At 30.4% G+C, this 26,987-nt stretch overlaps 1 protein-coding gene across 16 annotated transcripts in view; it reads right to left on the bottom strand.

Annotated features, from left to right (window-relative positions):
* LOC145297383 (nuclear receptor-binding protein-like) overlaps nucleotides 1-26,987 on the bottom strand; it is a 164,965-nt gene that overhangs the window by 42,170 nt on the left and 95,808 nt on the right. For 4 of the 16 annotated variants that reach the window (XM_080143338.1, XM_080143342.1, XM_080143339.1 and 1 more), the window contains one exon: nucleotides 23,023-23,079. The exons of 6 other annotated variants lie outside the window; for them this stretch is intronic. In XM_080143338.1, coding sequence (XP_079999464.1) covers nucleotides 23,023-23,079 — 57 coding nt within the window. Of the gene's footprint in view, nucleotides 1-8,143; nucleotides 8,165-23,022; nucleotides 23,080-26,987 lie in introns of all 16 variants that reach the window. 6 more of the 16 variants (XM_080143337.1, XM_080143340.1, XM_080143344.1 and 3 more) reach the window with 2 other exon arrangements.

Here is a 26,987-nt window from a genome sequence, read left to right as displayed (position 1 = left end):
ATCAAAGAGGCGAGAAAAACATACAGAAAGAATTGGTCACATAATCTTGTGAATATAAAGATATCTATGTAAAAACAGGATATAAGAAAATTCTTCACATGCTTGCAGCAGAAAAGTTCTTTTTAATTTTTAACTGTAATTATATGAAACTGTGGAAGATTTTTTTTTTTTTTAATTTTCTTATCAGTTTGTTCAAACTGGGGATGGAGTATCCTACCAGATGCCAAACATTCATCTGCTAACTCAGGTATTCCAACCAAGAGATCTTTTTAGTGCAATTGTTTGGATCTCTCTTGCACTTAATTCACAGAGTATATTTGCTAGACATTTTTGAAATTCTTTTTCATGAGTCCAGTTGCTCCTATAATAGCTGGAATAATTAAATTATGTATCATCAACTTGTTACAATTGAAATTATTCAGTCCCTTTTTCAGACCACTTCAATAAGAGGAAAAAGTATGTGAATGAACTTTGCTCTTACTCTGATTACTAGGTGTACGCTAATGAATAGAGACTGTAGTATGCTTTTTGTTTTTTTTCTTTTAATCTCCTTTGAATCAAAAGGTTGAGCCCAGACAAGGGATATCATAAAACAAGAAGAATATGCCAAACCACATGCAAAACTTTCAAAGTTAGTTGAAGAAAAGATTTAAAAGTGTTCTCAGACTTAGAGAAAATTCAGTCTTGTTTGCTAACCAGACTTTAAGACGAAATTATTCTTTTTGGTGTCTACCAACATGGAATTAACAAGGATTAGTGGAATATCGACATATCTCTAAGTAAAACTGGGCTCTATGGGCAAACTTATCTTTAGTTAACCTTTGACAACTAAATATTTTCGTCTACTAGCCAAATAGAAAAGTTACTAGCCAAACCCACATGATTTTTAGAATATGACATGTTCATTCCGTGACGAATATGTACACCATAAAGATTTTTTTTTTAATAAGTGTAATTCTAAATATACAATAAATTTTATGTTGATACTTGAAAATATAAACATTCTAATTTCTTCAGATATTTTTTAAACAGCCTTCGTTAAAAAAAAAAAAAAAAAAAAAAAAAAAAGAGTATATTGTTTTATTAAACTTTTGTTTAAATAATTTAACTTCGTTCGTTTTATAAGTAAAAAATATATTTTTCACTCAGTAGTGAGCTTTAGAAGATTGTCAATGAAAGGAATACAATCACCAAAAGATCAGCATTTCATCATTTTTAGTCGCTACTTTGAAAAATCACTCACAATGTAGAGCCCTGTAAAAACACCTATCATCTGCCTCTCTTTCTATATATATTTAAACATTGGCAAAAGGACGTCTTTTTTGTTTTCATTTCATGCTAACATACATAGCATCATACCTCATCATTTAAACCATAACATGTCTATCGCCTATTACACCTCTTCAAAGACTAGTTTCTGAAATAAAATTTTATTCTATTTAATACATCTTTGCTCGTGTTTCCTTCACTGTGCATTATTTTTTGTACATATCAATTCATGTCTAAAAGACAATTCCCCTTAGTCGACAAAACATCATTGCCTAGATTGACAGAGTTATTTATAAAAAAGGCCAAAACCATAAAATATCTTTAGTCACAAATACAAGTTCTGTCTATGTTTGTGTGTTGTTTTTGTGTTCCTTATAAAGGTTCGAGAATCTATATACAATCTAAAAGTGAATTGTTATGTAAACTTTACCAGCAAAGACAATGGGAGTGTTCTCAAATATCTATGTGCACCCTTATGCAGACATAAACACTTAAAAAATTTGGGAGGGGAAAACAATGGAAGTCGTCTCAAATCTCTGTAACACTATGTGCTGAATATTTACGTGCCCCCACTTTTAGGTGACCGATAGACAAAACCCACCTTAAAACTTTAGATATATATATATATATCTGATTTTAATGAAATTTAAATCATATAAGACATTAATTCAGAAATTTTTCCACCATTTCAGCTTCTTCCAATTATATTATGGAATGAAATGTGAAGAGGAGGTAAGGGAAAAAAAAAAAAAAAAAAAAAAAAAAAGTAATATGCTAACCTGTAAAAAAAATAACATTGGTAAAAATGTAATATTGTTAACAGCACAAAAAGGAGGGGGGGGGGCACAAAACACAACAAATAACTTTTACTAAATGCAAGAAAATTTAGTTTTCTATCAACTTTCATACTTTTACAAAACGTTTTTTTTTTTCAATTTTAGAATTTGTTTAATAGCTTTCTTACAAAGCAAAAAAAAAAAAAAAGAAAAAAGAAAAAAAAAAAGATCTAACATAAGACACTACAATTTATTTGATGTTTGTATGCTGCATGTTTAATTATTAATTGGACAAATATGCAATAATTGTCACCAAACGTATTAAAATTTAATTTTCGTCTGAGCTGTACATTTTTTTTAAAACTTAGTGAAACTACTTAAGTTTTTCATTATTTGAAAATAATTTGCAGTATATCAAAGCTTTCAGCCTAATGCAAGCATCCATTTTTTTTCTTAAAAAAACTTCATGTAACATAATGTAACGAATTCTGAAATAAAAATACAAAAGGTTTCAGAACTGAAAAATTCTGCAGGTCGATAGAAAATTTATTGTTTTTTACATATTTAAAAGTTAATTCTTGCATAATTGTTGCTTCGCTTTTTTTTTTTTTTTGGCAGTGTTAACTATACACTTATACCTAAATGCTATACCGAATATGATGATCAATCCATTTCAGGTTATTTAATGCTAAAACAGTACCTATTGTTAATGCTTGTATACAACTCGTTGAACACAAGTCATTATTTTACACATAATTGAAAGAGGGAAGTAGGTGCTCATACTTTTTCCAAAGGATATTAGTGCATAATTGATCACAATGAATTTGAACAATCTGAACTCTGCAAGAGCGATTCCATAGTTTGCAATAGTATCCATTTGGCCAATCTTAAGCAGCATCTTCAGAATTTGGAACCAAAGATCTGTCATGTTCAAATCTATATTATCAAAATTGTATAAGCATTTCTTGTGCACATATTTCTTGTCTACATGATTTAATTTTTTTAATCTTCTACCAATTGATTATTTACTGAAATTAAAAAAGCGTAACACAAAAAATTCCATTTAGAAAAAGTAATTTAATTACAAAATTAAATCTACCAAAACATTTTTTTTTTTTTTTGTTTTTGTAAACAAATCAGCCATTTCAAGCCTGTTAATGATTAGAGAAGAAAAAAATGTCATTTTGTGACTGTTCAAGACGTGGAAGGTTTTGACAACATTTAAATTGAACAGAAAATCATTTAAACCGGCTTTAAAAATTTTTTTAGCAAACTTTATGTATTGAAAGTTTTGACAACTATTTACATTATTTTTCAGATGAGGATTAGTTATTTCTATTATTTGGATACTACTGTTCTCATCTTGAGTGTTATTTTCACAATGTTTCAGTCGATTCTGTAACTGTCAACCTTCTTCAGGTGTATCTTGACGAATTTGGGATGTTTCTGTCAAACTCAGAAATTTGGATGAAACTCTTTATTTACTTCACGGGGGTAGCATGTTCTTATTCCATCAGCCATGACTGGATAGAGGTCCTAAGTTACTCACAATTGTATTTTTCAGTCGCCCACACTAATTGAACTTCCAACCTTCAGAAGAATACCACTTTTACAATTCATTTTTCCAAGTACTCTAACCACTGTTATGGGTCCTTGCACATAGTTCTAATACAAATTTTGAGAGCTATTTTATTTTTAGATGTAAATATCACTATTTATTACTAATTATTATTATTACTGTTTACTTATTACTGTAATAGTAAACTGTTTCCATATTGGTAGAACTTTGAAGCTAATTCTACCCTATGCAATCAAGGCCCCAAACCCCCCACATTTCCTCCTGTATCTGAAAAATACTATGCGACATACAAATATCTGTGCGTGATGTTGCTAAGCTAATCAAAAAACCTTGATTTCAGTAAAGCAACTGACCCTGACAGCATTCCAATTATAGTGCTGAAAAAGCTTCAACCAAACCTAGCTCCCACATTTACAAAGCTATTTAAACATTGTCTTAAAGAGAATTGCTTCCCAACACCCTGGAAAACCTCATCAGTATGCCCTGTATTTAAGAATTCAGGTGATCGCTCACTTCCTCTCAGTACAGACCAATAAGTCTCCTGTGGGTCATGAGTAAATTGCTGGAATCTGTGTTAAATAGAGAAGTAGTCAATCACCTCAGCAAAAATAACCTCCTTAGTGACATGCAATATGGTTTCCATTCTGCTAGATCTACAGCAGATGTGCTAACGATTATATCGCATAGGATTAGCGAATCTTTTGACGGCAGCTTTTTTGTAGGGTAATTGCTCTCGACATATCGAAGGCCTTTGATAGATTATGGCATAAAGGTCTACTCTACAAGATCTCCAGCTATGGTATAGCTGGAAATGTCTTCTCAATTATTAAATCATTTCTCTCTGATAGGTTTATAAAAGTAGTGGTTGATGGACAGAAATCAGAAACTTACAGTAATAATGCTAGAGTCCCTCAGGAGTCCATCCTGGCCCAACTCTCTTCCTGATCTACATCAATGATCTCCCAAATCACATCCTTAGATCATTCGTAGAAATTTATGCTGACAACACTACCATTTATGGCAACACTTCAAAGGTCATAAATTACCAAGTTCTTTGATTCTCTCTCCTTTGATCTCGAGTACATGGTACAATGGAGAAAGAGGTGGCTGATTAATTTTAATACATCTAAAAATCAAGCTTCTATCTTTACAACATGAATGTTTTGATCCTCGTCTGGCATGAACCGAAATGAATGGCTCTCATCTTAGGGAGACTCCATGTTTTGGCAAGCTTCTGGGTCTGACCTTTATTCTTCCCTGCAACCTCTTTCCCACAGAAGAGATGTTGCGAGCATGTCCCTATCATTATTTTCATGGCAAGTGCTTGTCTGAGCTCCAATCTATGGTCCCTCCTCGCCAAACTTTCATAAAAAACATTTGTCTGGCTGAAACCGCTGTCAATAATTTCTCCTCACTGTGCCTAAGCCTAAACATAGATTCCATGAACAAAGTTTCTTTCTTAGAATTGCACGCCTGTGGAACTTTTGAGTTTCCCTGCTTTCCAGCCGATTACAATATGATCGTCTTCAAGTCCAATATGAACAAATTCTAGATGAACCGTCCCCTTAAGTAATCCAATTTACTAACGATTACTGTGATATTGTCCCATTGACTACTAAACACTCATTAACCTTTATCCTCAAGTGGCCTCCAAAAAAAACTGTCAAATCAAATCGTCAGATATAGAATTCTATAGGTGGGATATTTTTCAAGATAGTTTAAGGTTAAATTTTATTGCAGTCTTATTTCCTTTACGCAGGTTAAAATGTTGCTAAAGTCAGTATTTTTTAACAAAATCTGTAAGTTATTTAAATTGTAGTATTCTCTCAAATTTTGTTGATCATAGCAGTCCATATGCTTAACTATATGATCCTTAACATGAAATATACACTCAGTGAATGTTTATAAGTCATCCTACATGACATCTACTTAGTGCAATCTCTTCTTGCCATTATGTAAACCGGATGGCAATCATCAATACTTGGCCAAATCTTGTATAATTTTTTTCTTTGACATTTATTTCAAGTCCCTTTAGGTTATTTAAATTGTAGTAATTTCTCTTTGTTTAAATTTCACTGAAGTGTCCAACTTATTGAAGTTTAAGATGTTGTTTGAGTTAGTGTTTTTGAAAAGGTTCTTTACGCCATTTGAATTGTATAGTTTGGTTCATTTTACAGCATATCAACCATCAATGGGTTATTTAATGCTGAATCAAATTGACAGAATTCTGTAAGCGCAATAATTGTTTTTATACATAGTTTTTAAAGATAGCTTGATGCTGAGTTTTATTGAAGAGTTATTTCATGCAGATTATGATGTTGCTCGGTGAGTGTTTTTGAACAGATCTTTTAAACTATTTAAATTATAGTAATTTCTCTGGATTTGTTAGAAATTGTGGCAGTCAAGTAATATATGATTGACTGTATAAGATTCCTGATCTAAAGTACACATTGAAGACGTTTCACCTTCCAACAAATGTTTATGAGTAGTCTATGTTCTATATGGAGTCTGGCTACTGCTACATCTTCTGTTTATGACTTCCTGTAACCCAGAGACGCCATACATCAATAGTTGTGCAGTGCAAAGCTTATGCAACTTGTTTACCTGACATTCATTCTGAGATTATTGCCATGTTCCTTTGCTTATAAAAAAATCAAAGATCACTGTCTAGAATCTTAGTATTGGAAGGTATCATGTTTAGTAGTTCTTTTGCTGCGCTGTCTGCTCTTTCATAACTGAGTACCAATATGGCTCAGTATCCAGCATGATTTACATTTAGTGTTTTTTTTTTGTAATAACTGGAGATGATCTTATTCGACAATTGTGATTAGGTTATCTACGCAATTTAAAAGTAAAATAAGACTTTTTTGTTTTTTTATTTTAATATAAAATTTTTAAATTGTAGATTTTAGAAAAAAAAAAAAACCTTTTCTAATCAAATAATTTGTATTTCATATAATGCCAGGTAATTATGCTTATAATTTCAGATAAAAAAATAGTTTGGAGATTTTGCAGTATAGTAATAAAAGAAAAAAAAAAAAAAAAGAAAAAAAGAAAAGATAAATAACTGTTATCAAACACAAAAAAAATACTTTCCTACTTACCTGTATAACTTTCATGTGTGTTTACTGATCGTAAAATTTATTATTTATGCATTTGTTATCATCACTTTTACTTAGCCAAAAACATGTGGATTCCGTTATGGCTGCCAATTTTGCCATGACTTAGTCACAAATTTCAGGCTTAAAAGATAAGCATTACCTTAATCCAACTGGCAACCACTCTTAAACTTGGGCTTATGTTTCTACTAACCCTATTTAATTTTTTTTCTATTATGTTACTATTTTTTAAGCTTGAAATTTGAGACCAAGTCCCTCCCAAATTCATGGCCATAACGGAATCCACATGTACTTGGCTAAATAAAAGTGATGATAACAAGTACACATATAAATCTTACAATCAGTAAATAACACACATGAAACTTATACATGTAAGTAGAAAAGTAAATTTTCTTGTGTTATAGTTGTTGTCTATTTGTTCCCTTTGCCCTGTTTTTTTTTTGTATTCTACACAATTGCCAATATTTGTTTGGGATTTTAAAAGTGTTCTCATGCATTTATTTTATTGAAGCAAGATGCACACAGGATCTTCCAACCAGATTTGTTGGATTCTGACAATTATACTGAATGAACAGACACACCATCTGTCCGGAGGTTTGAAGAGATTTACATGCAGCATCAGGTATGTTTGAGAATTTTTGAGATGAGGATTGATAGTCTGTAATATTTGAACTAATGTTCTCATCTTGAATGTAATTTTCACAATGTTTGACTGATGTAACACCCGAGCTTCTTTAGGTACGTCTTGTCGAACATGAGAATCTGTATGGAATTTACTTTCTTTCTTTTTTTTTTTTTGAATAAATTTCTTAGCAAACTGTCACTGAATTTTAGGTAAAGGTACAGAATAGTTAACCCTTGAGAATTCCTAAACTAAAGAAAAAAAAAGACACATAATTCTTATAAAATGCATAAGAATGAAAGTCTCTACTGAATTAGCATAATTTTAATGCAGTAAAACAATTTGTAAGATTTTTTTTTATATTAAAAGTACAGAATAGTCAACACTTGAGAACTCATAAATTAAACAAAATGGCGGAACCTGCACAATTTTAACATCTGCAAACAATTTGTAAAAAAAACAAAAAAACTGTAAAATCCTATAAATCATTTCCATAAATTAAAAATTGATAGAAAATTTCATTCTAATGTGTTTTTATATGAATTAGGTGGTTTTTCTTTTTAGCTTGTTTACAAATTCTCTAGTGTTAACTATTCTGTACTTTTACTGAATTTTATTTATTTTTTTATACTTATCTGAAAGCAGTTAAAAGAAATAGGGGAGAATGATATAGTAGGCCAACTAAGCGTTTCTTATAAGTATCTAATCTGCCATTTTTTCAATTATTGTGTGTCCAGACAGCCATCCAGCACAATAGAGATAAATTAGTGATACTTACAAATTGTCTGGAAAGGAGCTCCTGAAGGAAAGAGAATGAGTTGAGCCTGATTGCTAAGCCAGAAACCGCAACTCATATGCATATACATGTTCAAACTTAATCTGGCTTCATAGCTTGTTTAGTGCCATAAAAAAATTTTAAAACAAAAAACAGTTGGGGTGGGGGGGGGGTGATCAAATCGACCCATGCAACTAAAAAAAACAACAAATAGCACTACTAAAGTAAAATGGAAGAAAAAATCTAAGCAAAAGCAATTTATTGAAACCTGGAATTTATCTTCTTTACTCTATAATAAAGAGCAATGTGTATTTATTTGTAAATATATATCCATCCTGTCACATAAGTCCACTGGAAAAATAAGGAAAAAGAAAATACAAATCTATTTCCATATGGATTTTTTTTTCTTTTTTATGCAAATTTATGTTTTTCTTTCTTTCATCTCTTTTAAGCTTCCAGTTGGAAATATTTTCTTTAATTCTTTTTAATTTCTGCTAATGCCTTTAATGTTAAAAAAAAAAATCCAGCATCATTTTCTTAAATTTCTAGCCCCCATCCCACTTTCCAATAATTGAAAGAAAATTAAAAAACAAAGCATTTTTTTCTTCAGGTCATTAAAAATGCCAAATTCTTTTTTTTTTATGAACTATTTTCAACCTCTAATTATCATATTCAAGTGAAAAAAAAAAAAGAATTAAGATTTACATTGGGAAGTAAATAGCAAATTAAATAATCTTAGCTGTCTAAATTGAATTTGGAAATAAATCCTTCGCTCTAAATTAAAAATCAAATGTTTGTTTTTCTTTAGGTCTCAGAAATGATAATTTACATACGAAAAATTAAATTACTAGTGTAATTCTATGATATTATAAGAATATAAGTGCAAACACTGGTAAATGGTGTAAATTATATAATTACAGAGCTTCTTCAATAAGGATTGGTAAATATAAAAAGGAAATAGAATCACAGAAGTTAAACAATGTTTAGTCTGGTCAATACTAAAATAGGTGACCATTTGGGAATTCCAGGTGGTGTATGTGCTTCCGTTTATCTCTGCATTGTTTCCAGTCAGTCTTGGGCATCCCTTGTCACTGGACCCAAGCAGTGCCTATTCAAGAGGTATGGTTGGAGATTGCTCAACCCTTTCCTCACAATTTCATGCACAGTTACTCTTACAGGGGTGCCAATTGAACGGAGGCATTAATATAAAATTCTGTCGTTTTTTGGATAAATAAGAAACGAGTGCTCAATTATGTTTATAACAGTAAAATATATTACATTTGACTTTACATATTACTGTACAATAATATTTTTTAGACACTGATACCAACAGTTTCAGGAGGGATGGGAAATCCTGCTCATTAAGTTAAATTATCAAATGCACTCCATTCATCAGATAAATTTATCTTGTGAATTTCTCTTCATCAGATCTAAACAGCACTGCATCTGCCAAATCGATATTTAATTCTGACTGGCTAATAAGTTAAAAAAAAAAATTTCAATCAATATTATTCACATAATGAAAAAGAAATTACAAGCTATTCAACCAATTACATACTATACCCTCCAGTAAGATATATGTCATGATAAACTACTATTTATTCAATGAATAGTAGTCTACACATTAGCCTAGGGGTCTCCAAGCTACAACTCATGAGTCAGATCCAGACTGCCAAAGTCTTTAATCCGGCTTGTTGAGCTCTTATGGAAAATGTAAAAATATTCAGGAAAAAATGTAAAAATGCAAATGTGTGAAAATAGTGTAGTGGTTTTTCTTTTTGTTCAGAAAAAATAATTAAAAGAATAAGGTTTTAGAGAAAGAGTTTCATTAAAAAGCAAAGCTAATAAGCTAAATAGTATAAAACACGTTCAGATCATTTTATTTTTATTTTGACCTGCATAGCTTTAAAAAAAAAAAAAAAAAAGTTAGCAATATGCCCTCCCTCCCATTCAAAAACTTTGGAGCCCCCTGCATTAGCCAATCACATCACTGTTTTTAATAAACATAGTCTATCAACATAGATCATCACTGGATGATCCTTCAATATAACTTCCATTTAATTTTCATCAAACACTTAATACATATGTGATTACTTATTGGGCATTTAATGTTATCTTGTCATTAAACATTTATTTTCTTCAGATTTCAATAAACAAAACGACCATTATGCATATCAAAAAACAGTTACTAATTATTCTGGTTTTACACCTTATGGACTCGGCACATCAAACCAAATATACAAGACCTTTAGTTACCTAATGTGTTAGGCATATTACAAAGATGATTACATTTTTTTTGCTGTAAATTAGATCACATGAAATATGCTCCTTGCTGGATCGTCATTTTTATCTTTGATTTTATAGCATACAAGCAAAAAAATTTTTTTTTGTCATTATAAATTTACTGGAAAACAATGAAGATTTCAATCACTAAAAATACAAAATTTTTAAAAGATCACTATATTATGGAACTTAAGGTACTAATTACTTTTGCAGTAAGAGAATTTTTTTTTTTTTTTTTAAACCAAACATGAAAATCATAATACATTTTCTTCTGTTTACCTACTAACATGTTCAATACATAATTTCAGATATTAGTATTTTTTTTCTTAATAGAATCATTCAAAAACCATGAGGATAACATTAGTCAGATCAATCCAAATAACACATGGTAAAACAAGGGACACATATACAACTTACATGTAGAAAAGGGGAAGAACACAGATACAGTTCCAGGAATTTTTTGGTTTAGATTGCGAGGAAAAAAAAAAGGAGAAAAGAATAACATGAGGTGACCATTTCGTGTGCCTCAATGCTTTTATTTGCTGTGCTTTTTTTTTTCTTTTACTATTAATCATTTCATTATTGCCAACAAAAATGCCTTAGTTTTAAATAAGTAAATGTTTAAAAAGGTTAAAGACAAAACCTTAACCTGTTTCATATATCCATTCAACTTAAAATAATCACCCACAAAATTGAAATAAAGATCCTAGCATAAGGTTTATCATATTTTGGTTTCCAGGGAAATTGACTGTAATATATATATATATATATATATATATATATATATATATATATATATATATATATATATATATATATATTGTGTTTTTAGAGGCAGCAAACTTTAAATTGACAACCATTTTCTTTAACTGAAGATTTGACAACTATTGGTTAATTTGAATTCAACTTGATTTGATAGTGGATGATATCACAAAAGATGAATGAGGTCATTCATCAAACCAGAGAAAGAAAGAGGAGGATCCTTGCTGATGTTTATAATCCAAAGTATCAAAGATTGTCAATTAGATGAACCGTTTAGCCCCATGGGCATCTGATATATATAAACTTCCTATGAGTATAAAATACAACGGAATGTATGGAAAGATAAACGGACAAGTGAAACCACTACAAAATATAGAAGATAGATTAAAAACAGATTAATATTCTGTTTTTTTTTTTTAATAAAAACTTTATGAAAGTGACTAGAAATTTTATTTTTGATCGCTTTTGTACAAGACATGGATATGAAGAAGGTGATAGTTGGGATGATTAATCAGAATCAGAAAAATTGTAACCTTTTAGAGTATCAGAATCGGTATCAGAAAAATTTGTGCCTATCTTTTGATGATTGTTTTAGTCGTTTATTTATATTCGTTTGAATCTTAATTTTCCATTGCTGGTATTATATGACAAATAATGATTGATTTTAAACTACCAGTAAAACTAAAATTTATAGATCACAAGTGTGTTTTTACTTTTGCAAAAACATACGCACAAAAAAAAAAAAAAAAAAAAAAAAATTAATTAAAAAAGAAAAAAAACAAAAAACAATTAGCTAAATATACATAAATTTAAAAAGAATCAGAATCAGTAATTTTATCAGAATCAAGAATTTAGAACAGAATCAGTAATTGTATTTGAATGGGGGGGGTATTTAAATTGTGAGATCACTAATGATGCTGACCTATCTTGTAATGGTATAAACATCAACCAACAAGAAAATCATAAGGATAGATTTGTGATTCTGATAGGTGAATATGTTTAAAACATACATTATGATTCTGGCAAGAACTTTTTTTTTTTTTTTAAATTTTCTTATAATTTTTTTATAGGTGGTGATGGGGCATTCTACCGGGTGCCAGACATTCACCCGCTATCTCAGACATTCCAATCAAAAGATTTTTTAAAAATTCTAACAGTCCCTTGAAGTGCACTTGATTCATCGCATATATTTGCTAGCTTTTTTTTTTTTTCATGATTCAAGTTGCTCCTGGAATGATAGAATTTCTATTAAAAATCTTCTTAAGATTCCAATTTCTTTTCATGTCATACATAAGACTTCAGTATTTCGTTATCTCCCCCCTCCCAACATCATTGGAGACATTAACTTTTACTAAGGTTGTTTCTTTTTCCTTGTCCCATCTCACTATATCAGGTTTAATAGCTTTATTTTCTAGGTATGTAGCTATAGGATTTAGTAGCTCTGTTTTCTAGGTACGTAGCTATGTCAAGTTAATGTTAGTATAAACATTATAACTTTTATACACATAAAAAACTTAGATTGTCCAATTCAGAAAGTAATTGGTGATTAATTTCATGTCATAAAGGTAAAAAGAAATTTTATTTTTAAATGAAGTGTCTCCAAATGTTGTCCTGTCGACTAAAATGGTACAACTTTAAATAAATAAATTTCAAAATGTGATATTTATTTTTACTTATTTTGATATTTAGTCAACAATTATGGTGATGAGAGAGAATACTCATAAAGAATTAAAATATTACAATTTTTTTATCCATAAATATAGAAGAGAAATATTTGTTTTATTTCTTTACAGAATATTTAGTTGACAACAATTATCTTTATGAAAGAAGCAATCTTTTTTTTTTCCTGACAGATATTTCAAAAGCAATATTATTAACAGTAAATTATATAGGTATATCTAAAAAGCATCAGGGAATTTCTGTGGGGTCCTGTTAGTAATGGATTACATTTTTGAATACTCCTCTCATTTCTACAAATCGAACTGATTGTTGTTTACAATAAAAGAAAAATAATTTGTTATATCTTTTTTTTTTTAAATTAAAAAAAAAATAAATAAATAAATAAAAACTTTAATAATTTCACTCCTTAAAATTGAGAATTTTTTTTTTCAATATTTAAGAGTATGGTAGTTTGCTTGAAATATTTTTAGTAAATAGTATATAGGTATTTAACAAGACTGTTTGCAATGTAGTAGAGGCCATAATAGTAAAAGAGGAGATGAACAAAAATAAGCGGAGACAATATATGCAATATTTTTCATCAATAAAACTTTCACTTATTGTTAACTTGAGTCTGGAATGATGGAAAATATATATTTTGATATTTCAGAACCACACACCCCTTTTTTTTTTGCTGCTATAAAACATCCAAAGATATTATATTTGAAAGTTATGTTGCAAAGATCTGAAATGTTTTTATATTTTATTATTAATTTATGTTTTTTTTTCTTTTTACAAAGGAGTCACCACTTATCAAGGCCTGGAGGCCACTTAAGGATAAAGTTTAATGAGTGTACAGTAGTCAATGGGACAATATCGTAGTAATTGTTAGTAGTGGAAATTTGGTAAATTGGATGACTTAAGGGAACAGCATCATCATATGGACGACCATATTGTAGTCAGCTGGAAAGCAGGGAAACAAAAGAAAGTTCCTTGTTGATTTATTCATTTTATTTGTCTACAATTAAGAAAGTATTTTAATGTCAATGCTATTTTATTATGGCCACGATGAAGATATTTAACACCAGATGAAAACGAGGGAAGTGACTCACATCTGAAACAAAAGTTATTCCTCTTACATAACGTCTACAAAAAATAAATAAATGGAATCACACAGAATGAAATTAAATAAACACATAAAAGAACTTTATTTTTTTAAAATCATAAATGAATAAAGAAATAATACTGGTACTAAAAGCAAAGAAAAGCAGATAAAACAATAAAAGCCTAATGATATTGAACTTAAAAAAAAAAGTACCTAGATCACTGTATATTTACTGCAGGTGCTAATTGCAACAGGCATCATTTGCACGTTTATATAAAATTGACCATTTAGTATCTGAAGGGATTTTTCTCAAAAATATATTATATGAACCCCCCCCCCCCCCGCTATTATGTGACACTGGTAGCAAGTCAGATTTGTAATAGAGAAAAAATTATTTCGCTTTTGTATTTGTCATGTCTTGCTTTATATTTTACTTGTATCCCATACATTTTAGCAGTCATTAATAAAATAAAAGGTTTATTTTCCACCACGAATCAATGTCCCTGCTAAGCAATTTGACCATACACTGACCAATCAGCTAGCGGGTCACAGTGATTTCCATCTGTCCCCTAAGAAATTTCTTTAGGCTCTTAGGGAATTACAGTCAGTCAGTAATGAGAACTCCAAAAGCATTAAAGAAAGATATCCCTTCTATTAGGTTGGTGCAAAAATAATGTTTTTTATCAGATATATATACGTCAAAAAACAACATTATTTTTGCACCAACCTAATATCACCTGTCCCTGTCCACTGGACGTTCCAGCATTGACGATCTTTGCCTAAAGATAACTGCTGGCCGACCTTCGACAGCACAAAGAATTTTTTTCTAACACTTTATTTTCTTCACTCTAACACTGTCCAACTTTCTACTACTGAAACCATTTTGTTGTTTTAAAAGAGGTTTTGTCTTTCCTTCTATGCTACAGTTTCATCTACTTTTAATATATAGAAGTGCACCACACAGCTGTAAAAACATCCTCACATTATAACCACCCTCTATAAACGATCTACTTATTTTAAGTTAAAATATTATAGCTCACCATTTTCTTTGTTTTTATTTTTAAAAACATATTTGAATAGATGTATAGACAAAAAAAAACAAAAAAACTTAAATGCTAATGTTGAACATTTCTCAAAATGACATCCGTGAAAAGCTGTCATTGTAAATCATATTAAAGTAAAAGCCTGAAATCTGAAAGGAACTGAAAATGTAAAAATCATATCAACATCTGATCTACTGCACTGAGCAAAACAGGTTTTATAGATACAAATACACATGCACATAGCACTAAAACACTATGATAAATGTGTGTGCATGTGTGCGGAAAATCCACATATATGCATGTAAAAATGCAGTTCATGCTTTGTTGGAGCAAAAAGGTTGATCATTCATAAAGCAATGTGAGCCGGCCAGGAGAAAGAGACGGGGATAAAAAGAAATGTTTCTAGCAGAAAAATTTGCAATACAAACAAAAATAATGTAGACTTCAATAAAAGGGGGTAGGGGATAGAAGATTAAAATGGATGAACTGAACATAATAGCAGTATAATCAGGTAAAAATAATTTAGAAAAAAAAAGAAAAAAAAAAGGGGGGGGGGTCTTGCCCAGAATTTCCCCATATTAACAATTGAAAAGAAAGAAAAATGTGTATGATAAAACGAAAATATATTCCAAAAATCGCAAATTGATCAAGTAGTTATATTTTATAAAGAAAATCGTTTTTAAGCAATTACTGGGAATCGGTAGGTATTAGAAAAATCTTGAAAGTTTTAATTATTGTTGTTCTCTCCCCTTTTTCTTGAGATTATTTTCAAGATGGCAGCGCAAGACAGTCACTCTTTGCTTTCTCATAAAAGTTGATTTCATGATTAAATTTTAAAAACAAAATTACTTGATCAAGTTACAGGATTTTTCGAATATATTTTCATTACTTCACATGTACATACAGATTTTTCTTGTTTTTTAATATAATGAAAATTTTGAGTCTGAACGAAAAAATATTTTATTAGATTTTTTTTAAATGTGATCATAAACATGATTTTTCAATTTTTTTTTTTTTAGTGCACATGTGTTACAAAACGGAAAATAATTTACGAACTAGTTTCATTATTTTTGAGATGAGACATTATTGGCCAGAATATATGCAACTCTTTGATTTGTCCGTTTTAAGGCAAATCAAAATTTTGGGGGATTATTTAAGGCTGAAACAATATAAATTAATTTAACACAAGTTGCTATTTTATTACAAATAGTGTGGTGGGAAGTATGAGTAAATACTGTTTCCAATGTTACTAGGATTTCAATTAATACTTTAATCTCTGCGGGGGGGGGGGGGGGAATGTGAATAATAAAAAAAAAAAAAATCTAGGATGAATTTCTCAACCTCCCCCCTCCCACTTCATGTGTGATATAGAGAGGGCAGAGAAAAAAAAAAAAAAAACTTTTTTTCTAACCAACTTCATTCAGTTTAAAGTAAGAAATTCAAAATTAAGAAAAAGACACACTGAATGTGCATGTGGGGAGGGGAAGGAGACAGGAAGTCATTCTTTGATGAAACAAAAGTCATCTAACTTCATGAATCGTTTCAAGTCTTCACAGCAACATTAACAGAGAGAACTGTTATAAGAGGAAAAAGAAAGACAAAACGAAAAGGGGAAAGAGAAGAAGCAAGAACAGAGAAAGACAGAAAAAAATCCGACCAGAAATTTAAAAAAAAAAAAAAAAAAATTTTATATAAAAAAATAGATTCAGCCAAAACGCAAAAAACTTTCATCTCTGGGAGGTTTTAGCAATTTAGGTGAAAACCTTCCTTTTATGGTAAAAAAAAAAAAGAAAAAAAACATCTCCTAAATAGCAAAGAACTCTCTTCTGTCTTTATTTCATATTAACTTTATATCAACAAATTATAAAACCCAAGTCTAGGTTATAACTGTAATTCTTAGTTGATTCAAAGAACAAACAAAAAAAAAAATTACATATTATCTATTCATGAATTGTGAAATTTTTGAGGGAAGTGGGATGCCATCGCTACTATACAGATATTGATGTCTCCTATCTTAAGAGACAATGAATAGCTCCTATAATGATATCTATAGCCACAGTCATTTACCACACCTTTCCTGGATTGAAATTGCCTAAGTCCAATCACAAGAAGCAACCCTGGATAACTGGAAGAAATGGTGGAATAAGCAGAGAAAAACTGGTGTTATTTTAAAGATCCCCTTTTTGTCACAACCCAAAGTGCTAATTTCATGGGAACTGAATTTTTCTCACATTAAAAACTGACATTGTGTCTAACTTTACTCTTGTGATAAATCAAGTAAATAGAAACTAGTTGCACAACCAAGGCTTGAGAGTCTAGTTCACTCTTTATTTAATCCATAACAGGAAGGAGAATATATGCATTCAGACCCTTCCCAAGAGTATAAGTGAAAGTGAACTCAAACAGATGTCTAAAATGAAAATGTTGAGTATTTTTGTAGCATAAAAATTTATGATTTAATCAGAAAATCAGTTGGTCTTCTATCTTACTAGGATAGTCTTGGGATACTATCCTCCTATTTTCGAAGGAAAGATGGGTTTATTATATGTCATCTGAGGTGTTTTTATTCATGAAAGAGTGTCAAATCCACAGGTCATTTTTGTTCACCATCCAGAGTCCCTATTCTTGGGGAGCTAGATTCTGCAGTAAACTGAGCTTGTGTCTAACTTTGCCCTCATGGAAAGACAAATTAATAATAAAACAAAATTTTTTTAAAAAAGTATGAATAACTTTTTACTCTCTCTCTCTCTCTCTCTCTTTAGAGATATCAAGAAAAATATTCCTGCTGATAATGTTGATTTCATCATTACAGTTAACCAGGTGGTAAATCAATAGAGGTAAGAGCTTCCTTCGTCAGCATTAAACAAAAAAAAAAAAAAAAAAAAAAATGATAGATTCAGATTACTGAAAAAATGGCCAACTTCCTATTTTAAAGATGGCGAGCCACCTGGAACAAAAGCAAAATCTAATTAGTCATTTTTTTTTTTTTTTTTTTTTTTAAACACTTATTTTACACATCAGTTCAATAGCAGAGTTTCAATTACTTACTAGACATGTTTTTAGTTTCTCTGCCAGGAAACCTCACATGAGGATAATTCAGCCTACAAGCAAAACTTTAGATATTGAAAATAACATAGTATTCAAAGCCCAAATAAGATCCTATTAACACAGCTATATACTGGCTAATAAGAGGAATGGTGCACCTTCTCCCAGTGATGTTACTTCAAATAAAAGCACTTAGCTGGATACTCCACCAGACTAGATAAATTCTACTCTTGGACTCTAGTAAAATTAAGAAAAGTTCACAATAAAGATAAACTATAAGATAATTAAGTGGTGAAGTGGAGAGGAAAATTAATGTTCTCCACGTTTTTGCTAACTTAACGTTAGAGAGGGAGAGGATAAAATTGATTGAACACTCAGATATCTATGTATCTGATATAGAAATCAAGTGTTAGCCCCCAGAAAAAGGTTCCCTTGCTTTCTGAGAACTTTAAAGTAAAACGAAAATAAGTCTTCTGCAAAATTAGTAAAATCAGCATTAATTATAAATCTAATCGAGCCAAGAGAGAGGGTGGGAAAAAAAAATACATTTCTGTAAAGTAGAACATAAATACAGAATAAAATTCACATCTCACACGGCAGGATCCATAAATTTATCCTTCTACCATACATGGTCAAAGGCTTGGTCAAGACAGGGCTTCATCTGAACTTAACAGGGTGAAGATCTTAATCTAAGATATTTAGCCACCTTCATTTCAAAGGTTATTTCTGCCTTTTTATTCCCAAAGCCTTCATGTTAAATCTCATTTTTGCATTGATGTTGTTGCATGCAATACATGTTTATACCAGCAGACAATATTTTGTCTGTAATTGGTGTAATATCGTAACAGTGGCAAATATAGACATTTTGGATATGGTAGAACAGTTAGAACGGAAGTCCAACATAACATCTTCATGAACGATAGTTTTCTTTTTGTTATGCTGAATAAGGATGAAGAGCGTTTTGTCTGTACAAATGTTAAAGAAAGGTTCTTTCGCATATTCTATGAGTCCTTAATTTAATCACATACACACAAACAAAAGAGAAAATCCAACAAAATATAGAAAAAAATTAAACCACTACAAAATATAGGAGACAGATTTAAATCAAAAACATCAGTAGATTAACAATTAACAGACTTTCAAAATCCGTCTGTATTTTTAGGTGGTTTTACTTTTTTTATTTAGTTTTGTACACAAATATAAATAAAATAAAAATAAAAACACAATTAGCAAAGCAAAAATCACATGACAAATGGATATAGGACAACTCCTTTTACAGATGAATTTGGCAGACAAGAATCCAATGACTACAAGCACAAGATTTCATTTTGATAGCTTGCCCAAGCTGCAATACATTTTTAAATTCAAAGAGCAAAAGCAATGCTTCAAGAAAGATTTCAGTCTAAAAGTGGCATATAAAAAAAAAAAAAGATATTAAAAAATTGGTTGAATCAATTATAAAAAGGTGAAGATCACATGACAAAAAAAGATTCATAGCAGATGGGGAAAGGGTGCTGGTTTAAGTTACTTGCATAGTGTTTAGAAAATAAACATACATTTGGTTAACCAATATTTTTATGGTTTAATCACGTTTTTATGCAAGAACATGTAGATACTGAATTTGTGAAAATCGGTTTTGTGATTTTTATAAAATTCTCTGCAAATAGCATGAAGAAAAGTGTTGTGACAGTTATGAATTTTTAATTAAATGTTTTGTTTTTTTAATATGAAGTAAATATTCAAATATTGTTAGAAATATTTTGGAAAAGATATCTTGCTTTCAAGTTAGTTTGTACATTGATTTAGCAGCAGTCACCCAGGAGGAGTTGAGCTGATTCCTCTCATAGAACACAATGTCCCGGACGAATGCAAACCACACACAATAATCCACAGCAGGTCAAATATGAGCAACCAGTCCCGAGACCAGCAGCAAACACCACAGACCTATGGATCGGAGGTAGGTTCAATATCAGCTTTGATGATGTTTAAAGAGGTCTTCAGTTGGCATCTCAGGCATCTTTGTCAATCTTGGAGTAGTTCTGCAGCTATTTGTTCATGGATGAATACTTGTCCAAACCAATAAAGTCTCCTCTTTAAAGCACTTAAGGATGATGCTGCACCGTATTTAGATTTGTGTATTGGAGACATGATTGAATCAATGTTTAAACTAATACAGAATTATTCAATCATAATATAGAATTTTTTAAATCAGTTTCCATATAAAATATTTCAGAATCTATGCGTCATAACTATAATAAGCTAATTTTCAAAGAAATGATTCTTTTTTACGAATTGATAAAACTTAATTTTTGGATTAGTGTGTAGAGTTCAAATTCATAAGAATTTGGGGAATGAACTAAAAATTTATAGACAATTTGATACTTATAATATGTACACAATCTAAAGAAAAGTAACTCTTAGCAGGAATGTACAAATGTTCTTCTCTGGTGAATAATTGAACTTGAATGAGTTTTAAAAAATTGAATCAAATGATGATTTGTGTTAAGAAAGACAATTTTGAACTGAAACAACAAGTTGTAAAATACAAGTGGGAAAATTTTTCAAATTAGATAAGGAGAGAAAAGGAGAAAAGTAGTAGACAGTGAGTAGGGAGAGAAAAGTAGAAATGAGAAAAGAGTAGACAGAGTAGGGGGAGGCAAGAGTAGACAGAGTAGGGGGAGGCAAGAGTAGACAGAGTAGGGGGAGGCAAGAGTAGACAGAGTAGGGGGAGGCAAGAGTAGACAGAGTAGGGGGAGGCAAGAGTAGACAGAGTAGGGGGAGGCAAGAGTAGACAGAGTAGGGGGAGGAAAGAGTAGACAGAGTAGGGGGAGGAAAGAGTAGACAGAGTAGGGGGAGGAAAGAGTAGACAGAGTAGGGGGAGGAAAGAGTAGACAGAGTAGGGGGAGGAAAGAGTAGACAGAGTAGGGGGAGGAAAGAGTAGACAGAGTAGGGGAGGAAAGAGTAGACAGAGTAGGGGGAGGAAAGAGTAGACAGAGTAGGGGGAGGGAAAGAGTAGACAGAGTAGGGGGGGGAAAGAGTAGACAGAGTAGGGGGAGGAAAGAGTAGACAGAGTAGGGGGAGGAAAGAGTAGACAGAGTAGGGGGAGGAAAGAGTAGACAGAGTAGGGGGGGGTGAAAGACAAGTCAAAAAGATGAAGCATTTCCATAGCAAATAAAAAGCAAAATTAGCAACTCCAGTGCAAGTCATGTCTTTCTTACAAGAGCAACTGAAGAGCAAAAATGGTCAAAACTGATTCTGTACAGCAAATTGGCAGATGCTTGTCAAAAGTAGAGCAAGTGAAGATTTTTTTTTTTCCAAATAAATTTTGCATTACATCCCATTTATCATGATTCATTTTTTTTTTTCTTTAATTTTCAAAAATAAAAAAAAATCCTGTTTTATTTGACTGCACTTTCTTTTATATTTTAACAAGAATAACAAAAATGCAATTTATCAGTTTTTTTTTCTTTTGCTATTATACTTTTCAGTTTAAATTTCCAAAAACTTACAGACTACAATCATAGAGTGAAGAGTCTAAAAGATGTAAATAACAGTAGTATATCTCAAACATATTTCTTAGTTACAGTCTACATAAATTTTTGAGACAAGAACCCAATTTCTTGAATGTTAAGACTTTAAATGAATTAAACATAAATTGGTCGGAATATTCATTGGTTAAGAACTATAAAAATAACATAAGAAAAAAAATATATATTTATTCATGTGTTACAGAAGATCAATTGGTGCCAGTGTTATTCTGATATACTGTAACAAATGTTATGCTCTTATTTTTTTTTAATTTTCTTAATTGAGCATTCTGCTGGGTGTTTTCTTCCCCTAACCTTACATAGATATGTAGATTTTACGTTTCAAAATCTTTTAGATGAGGATTAATAATTTGGATAATTCGGATTATTATTCTCATATTGGTTGTTACTTTCACAAGCTTTTGACTGCTGCAACCTCCAACTGTCTTCAAGTGCAATTTTTTTAAACTCTGGAATGTACACAGAATTTCAAACCTATAATTTAATCCATACAAGTAGGTGGTTCTCGTTTAATCAGGAATGCCCAGACAAAAGTGTTAAGTAATTTTTATCATTATTCTTAGTTATCATTGCCCGTAGAGAGGATTGAACTATTAACCTTTAGAAGACTAACTTAGAATTGATTGGGAATCAAGGATTCATGAAGAATTCTGTATAGATTCCAGAGTTCAAAAAGTTGCATTTTTAGAAAGTCAAAGGTTACATTGATTGAAATGTGAAAATAACCAACATAAGAATATTAGAATAAGCCAAATAAAATATATGGATTTAAAATAAAAATGAATATTAATTGAAGATATAAGATCAGAAATTATAACTTAAATTTTATGCATGCATTAATATTATCTACCCCATTTTTTTTTTAAGTTTATTTTTAGTCATAAAAATATTGTATTTAACAAACTTACAAACAATTTAAGGTAAAGTGTAGTAGAATAAACAGCAGAGGCTACACAGATAATTTCTACCTCCATGTATACTTTTATTGAATTTTCTACCGACCTGTATACTCTTAATCTTCTGAAACTATTTCAAAATTAGATTTTATTCAAATATTTTTTTGAAACAAGAAAAATCAAAGACAAGTGAAAAGTTTTAGAATGTTAAAAGTATACAAATTAGTAGAAAATTATTGCATTTATGAAAATTAATTTGTTCATTTTTTTCATTTCCTAGCTGTTAACTATATTGCACTTTTACCACATTTTAAAAAAATGTATGAAAAACGAATTACTGCACTTGCTCTACCCAAAGAAAAAAAAAAAGTTTCTTTTTAATGCTTGCTTTTTGTGGCTGAGGGTAGGAAAAAATGAGGCAGCACAGGTTGAAGGGTCGGGGCATAATTTTTGACAAAAATTCGTGGTGAACATTTTAATGACAAGCAAAGGGTATTTTTTTTTTTTTTTTTTAATTAGAATGACTATATATAGTGTCTACCTTTCACTCTGGATGTTGGGTAGGAGGCTCCACTGTGCTGCATGAGGTATTGGCCAACTTGGAGGTATAAAGAGGAGGAGAAAATGAAGAATAACAACTAAAGGAACGACTCCATACAAGCAGAAATGGCAAACACAAAGAAAAGCTTGTAACTCCTTATATGGAAATCTCATTTATTTGTTTTTCACAATTACTAAAATTGAAGTTTTTTTTTTTATCTTCTTTAGTTCTTTCTAAAATGATTTTTAATGAAAAGAATTGTAAGAAGCAAGTCATAAAAACAAATAAAATTCATTTGGATTATGTTTTTTTTTTTTTTCATGCTAATTTTTTTTTTTAACAGATTGGAGGAATAGGAATCATAAAAAAAAGAATACTTAAAAAATAACAGTACCAAAAGATTTTTTTAAATTGGCCAAAGAAGTTCTTTTTTATAGATGATAAAATACAGCAATAAATTCATTAAGCATCGAGATACAAGAGATTGCAAAGGAGGAAGAGGTAATCAGTATCATCTTATTGGTCAGCATTGATGGGGTTAAATTTTCTACATACTTTGAAACCTCTGGTATCACAATGGCTAATCCATACATTGCTATATAGAATCATGTATAATAAATAAATTTTGTTTTTACAAGCATAAGAGTCTTCAGTCATATATATATATATATATATATATATATATATAATATTTTTGATTAAATATATGCATATGTTTCATCTACAATTTTATTTGGGATAAGCTTGCTCAGGACAAATTGTCAGGATAATCAGATCATCTTTAAATGCTTATGTCAGACACTAAAGAAGCTGTGACACAGTGAAAAACTTGTCTATGTAGGACAACTGTCATACCACATTTTTGCCAATTAAAAATTATATTTTTTTTTGTTTTTTAAAACTCTGTGTGTGTGTGTGTGTGTGTGTGTGTGTGTGTGTGTGTGTGTGTGTGTGTGTGTGTGTGTGAGTGTGTGTGTGAGTGTGTGTGAGTGAAAAAAGTTTGGATAATATCCAAAACATGTAGAAGACAAATGGAAAAAGCAAATGCACCAACATCAATTAACTTATCTTGTATGGAAAGCTTAATATTTTCCCTATTACTTGAAAGGGTTTTTCTTTGTTTGTTGTTGTTGTTTAAGCTGGGGATGGGGCATCCTACTGGATGCCAGACATTCACCGACTATCTCAGACATTCCAACCGAGAGATCTTTTTAATATTCAAACCATTCCTTGAAGTGCAATTGTATCTCTCTTGCACTTGGTCTACCAGGTATATTTGCTTGGTAGTTTGGACAATTCTTTTTACGGTTGCTCTATAATCACCGGAATAATGAGATCTTCCTAAGATTCCAGTTCCTTTTTATACTGTACATCAGACCTTGGGATTTCGTTATCTTTTCCTTCATCAAAAATGAGTTAAAATATGAATTTAAAACACATACAAAAGATTTTGGTGGAGAGGGGATAATAAAAATTAAATAAAGCTTTGCAGTAATCATAAATGTGATTTATCTTAACAAGTATTAAGATAAGCCACATTTACACAAACATACCTCTTTACAGAACAAAAAATATGGTTGAATAAGTTACACTCTCGAAACCATCAGAAAATCTATGGACATTATTAAGAAATAATCTATCACAAAAAAAGAGAAAGATTAATGTAAGTCTATGACAAATATTTAAAAAAAAAAAAAAAAGGCTAGAACAATGTAATCAAAAATTATTTTGTTTCAACATTTTATCCTGTGTCATCTTACATTAATTTCCACCTTTTTTTCTTGTTATTTTCAGATTCCTTATTTTGATATTGCCCAAAGTTTTTTTCCCCTGATTAGACGATAGCCAAAAATGTTCCAAGCTTATCAAACTGTTTTTTGTTACGGTTTGTATGAACTATGTATCCCAAAACACATTTCATCACACACACCTGGACTACCAATTGAATAATGAAATGCGTCATCTGAAGAACAGATACTACACTTTGATCTTGACTCAATTTAATTGTTCTAATATTCCATACATTTTGTTTATTAGATGTGTTTTAGGAAGAGGCAGATTTTCAAACGGCATATTTTTTTACTATACTAATTTAGAATGTCAAACATGTTTCGCTTGATAATATACATGATTAAGTGAATTCTAAAATCTGTCGACAGACACATTTATAATTTTTGTTTAATCATTTAGACAATTTTGATTTCATAATCCAATAATGTAAGTTTTTATATGAAACTAACAAGTACAATATTTATAATATTTATTGATTTATAACTAATTTTTTGGTGCTGGAGTAGTTTATGGACCATGCTATTTTTATAAAATTTTCAAGTTAAAAAAAAAATACTATAAAAATCGAATTTTTTTTACTAAATTCTTAGATCAAAGTACAGAATAGTTAAAAAGACCCCCCCCCCCCATGTTCAGAATGGCTTTCTAAATAAGGTTATTTCAGCATGGTTCGTAAACTAGACGAGTACCCCCCCTTTTTTTTAAAAAATCATTATTGCCGCAAGTGGTTTGATTAGAGAGCTTAACAGACTTAATTTTCCATTTTACTGATTATTTCTGCTAGTTCCAATTATTTCTGACAATTTCATCAGTTCCAACTAAGCAGTCAAAACTAAGAAAAAGACACCAATGTGTTGAGGCAAAAATATACATCATTCTCTGATGAAACAAAAACATCTAACTCTTCTACCTACATGAACTGTTTTTAGTCTTCATGGCAAAATGACAGTTTCCAGTTTTCAGAGAAAACTGTTGCAAGAAAAAGAAGGCAAGACAAAATTGATAGATGATGAAGAGAGAGAGAGAGAAAAAAAATGGGAAAAGACAAAAAAATGAGAGAGAGAGCGACTGAGAAATAAAATGCAGCCAAACAGTGACAAAAATATAGAGATAAGACTCTAGCAATTTGACAGAAAAAATCTTTTCTTGTATAAAAAATCTGATTTCGTTAAAAATGAGAGAATTTGCATCCATGAGAGGCTTTAGCAATTTAAGCAGAAATCTGCTTTTTCTGGGTTAAAAAGCAGTGAACTGATATCCCTATTAATTGTATTTTCAAAAAAATTAAAGTGAATTATATTTTTAACAACATGGATCAACAATAAAGAAAAGGAAATACCTATTCAGAATATCATGAAAAAAAATCAATAAAAATAAAAAACACATTTAGTAAAAGAATGTTGGGGTCCCTTACCACTGTAGCATTCCAAGAAAATATGAAATGGTATGAAAACTGGTTGCTCCAGACATGACTTAAACTGTAATATTTGTATTACTAAAGTTTTAACAGATTATGTGATAAATATTTAGACTATTTTTAATCATATTAATCCCCCCCATTGGGCAAGACTTGTGAAACACCCTGGATTATGATAATATCCATTATAATAAAAATGATAGACACACACACGAGAAAAAGGACAATAAAATTTACAAATAAATAACACTAAACATTAATTTATTAAAAAAACAAAAAAACAAAATAATTATGCAAAGTAGGCAGATAGCTGTGATTCTGTCTTTGCTCTCTACTATATATTAGTTTTTAAAGCAATAACGCCTTCCCCCCTAAAAAAAAACTCCACGTTTTCTTCAGGTGAACATTTGTTTCTGCAAACAGGTGCAATAAAATACTTTTCTCATATAAGAACAATTCAATAATTATTATAAATTGCTGCAGGAATTTTGCATTAAAAAACAAAAAAAAAACATTCAAAATGACATGTTTTTGGCAAACTAAAAAACAAATATGCAGACTGAATAAGCAGAAGATGAACAAAACCAACAGATATTAAACAATCTAATCAGCACCAAACAAACAAACAATAAATAAAAGGAAGAGGAGCCATCATAAGTTGATTGTGGATTCAATAATAGAGTACAGGGAAGAGGTTGGCAATATTGTTCTTGTTGAAAATGTAGGGACATAAAATATTTTGCTCGAGGTGATACTA

The sequence above is a fragment of the Euprymna scolopes genome, chromosome 2 (genome assembly GCF_053919585.1).
Source record: "Euprymna scolopes isolate OS-2025 chromosome 2, ASM5391958v1, whole genome shotgun sequence".
Classification (NCBI taxonomy): Eukaryota; Metazoa; Mollusca; class Cephalopoda; order Sepiida; family Sepiolidae; genus Euprymna; species Euprymna scolopes.
Note: the sequence above shows the minus strand (reverse complement) of the source record. Positions and strands in the feature narration are given on the sequence as shown.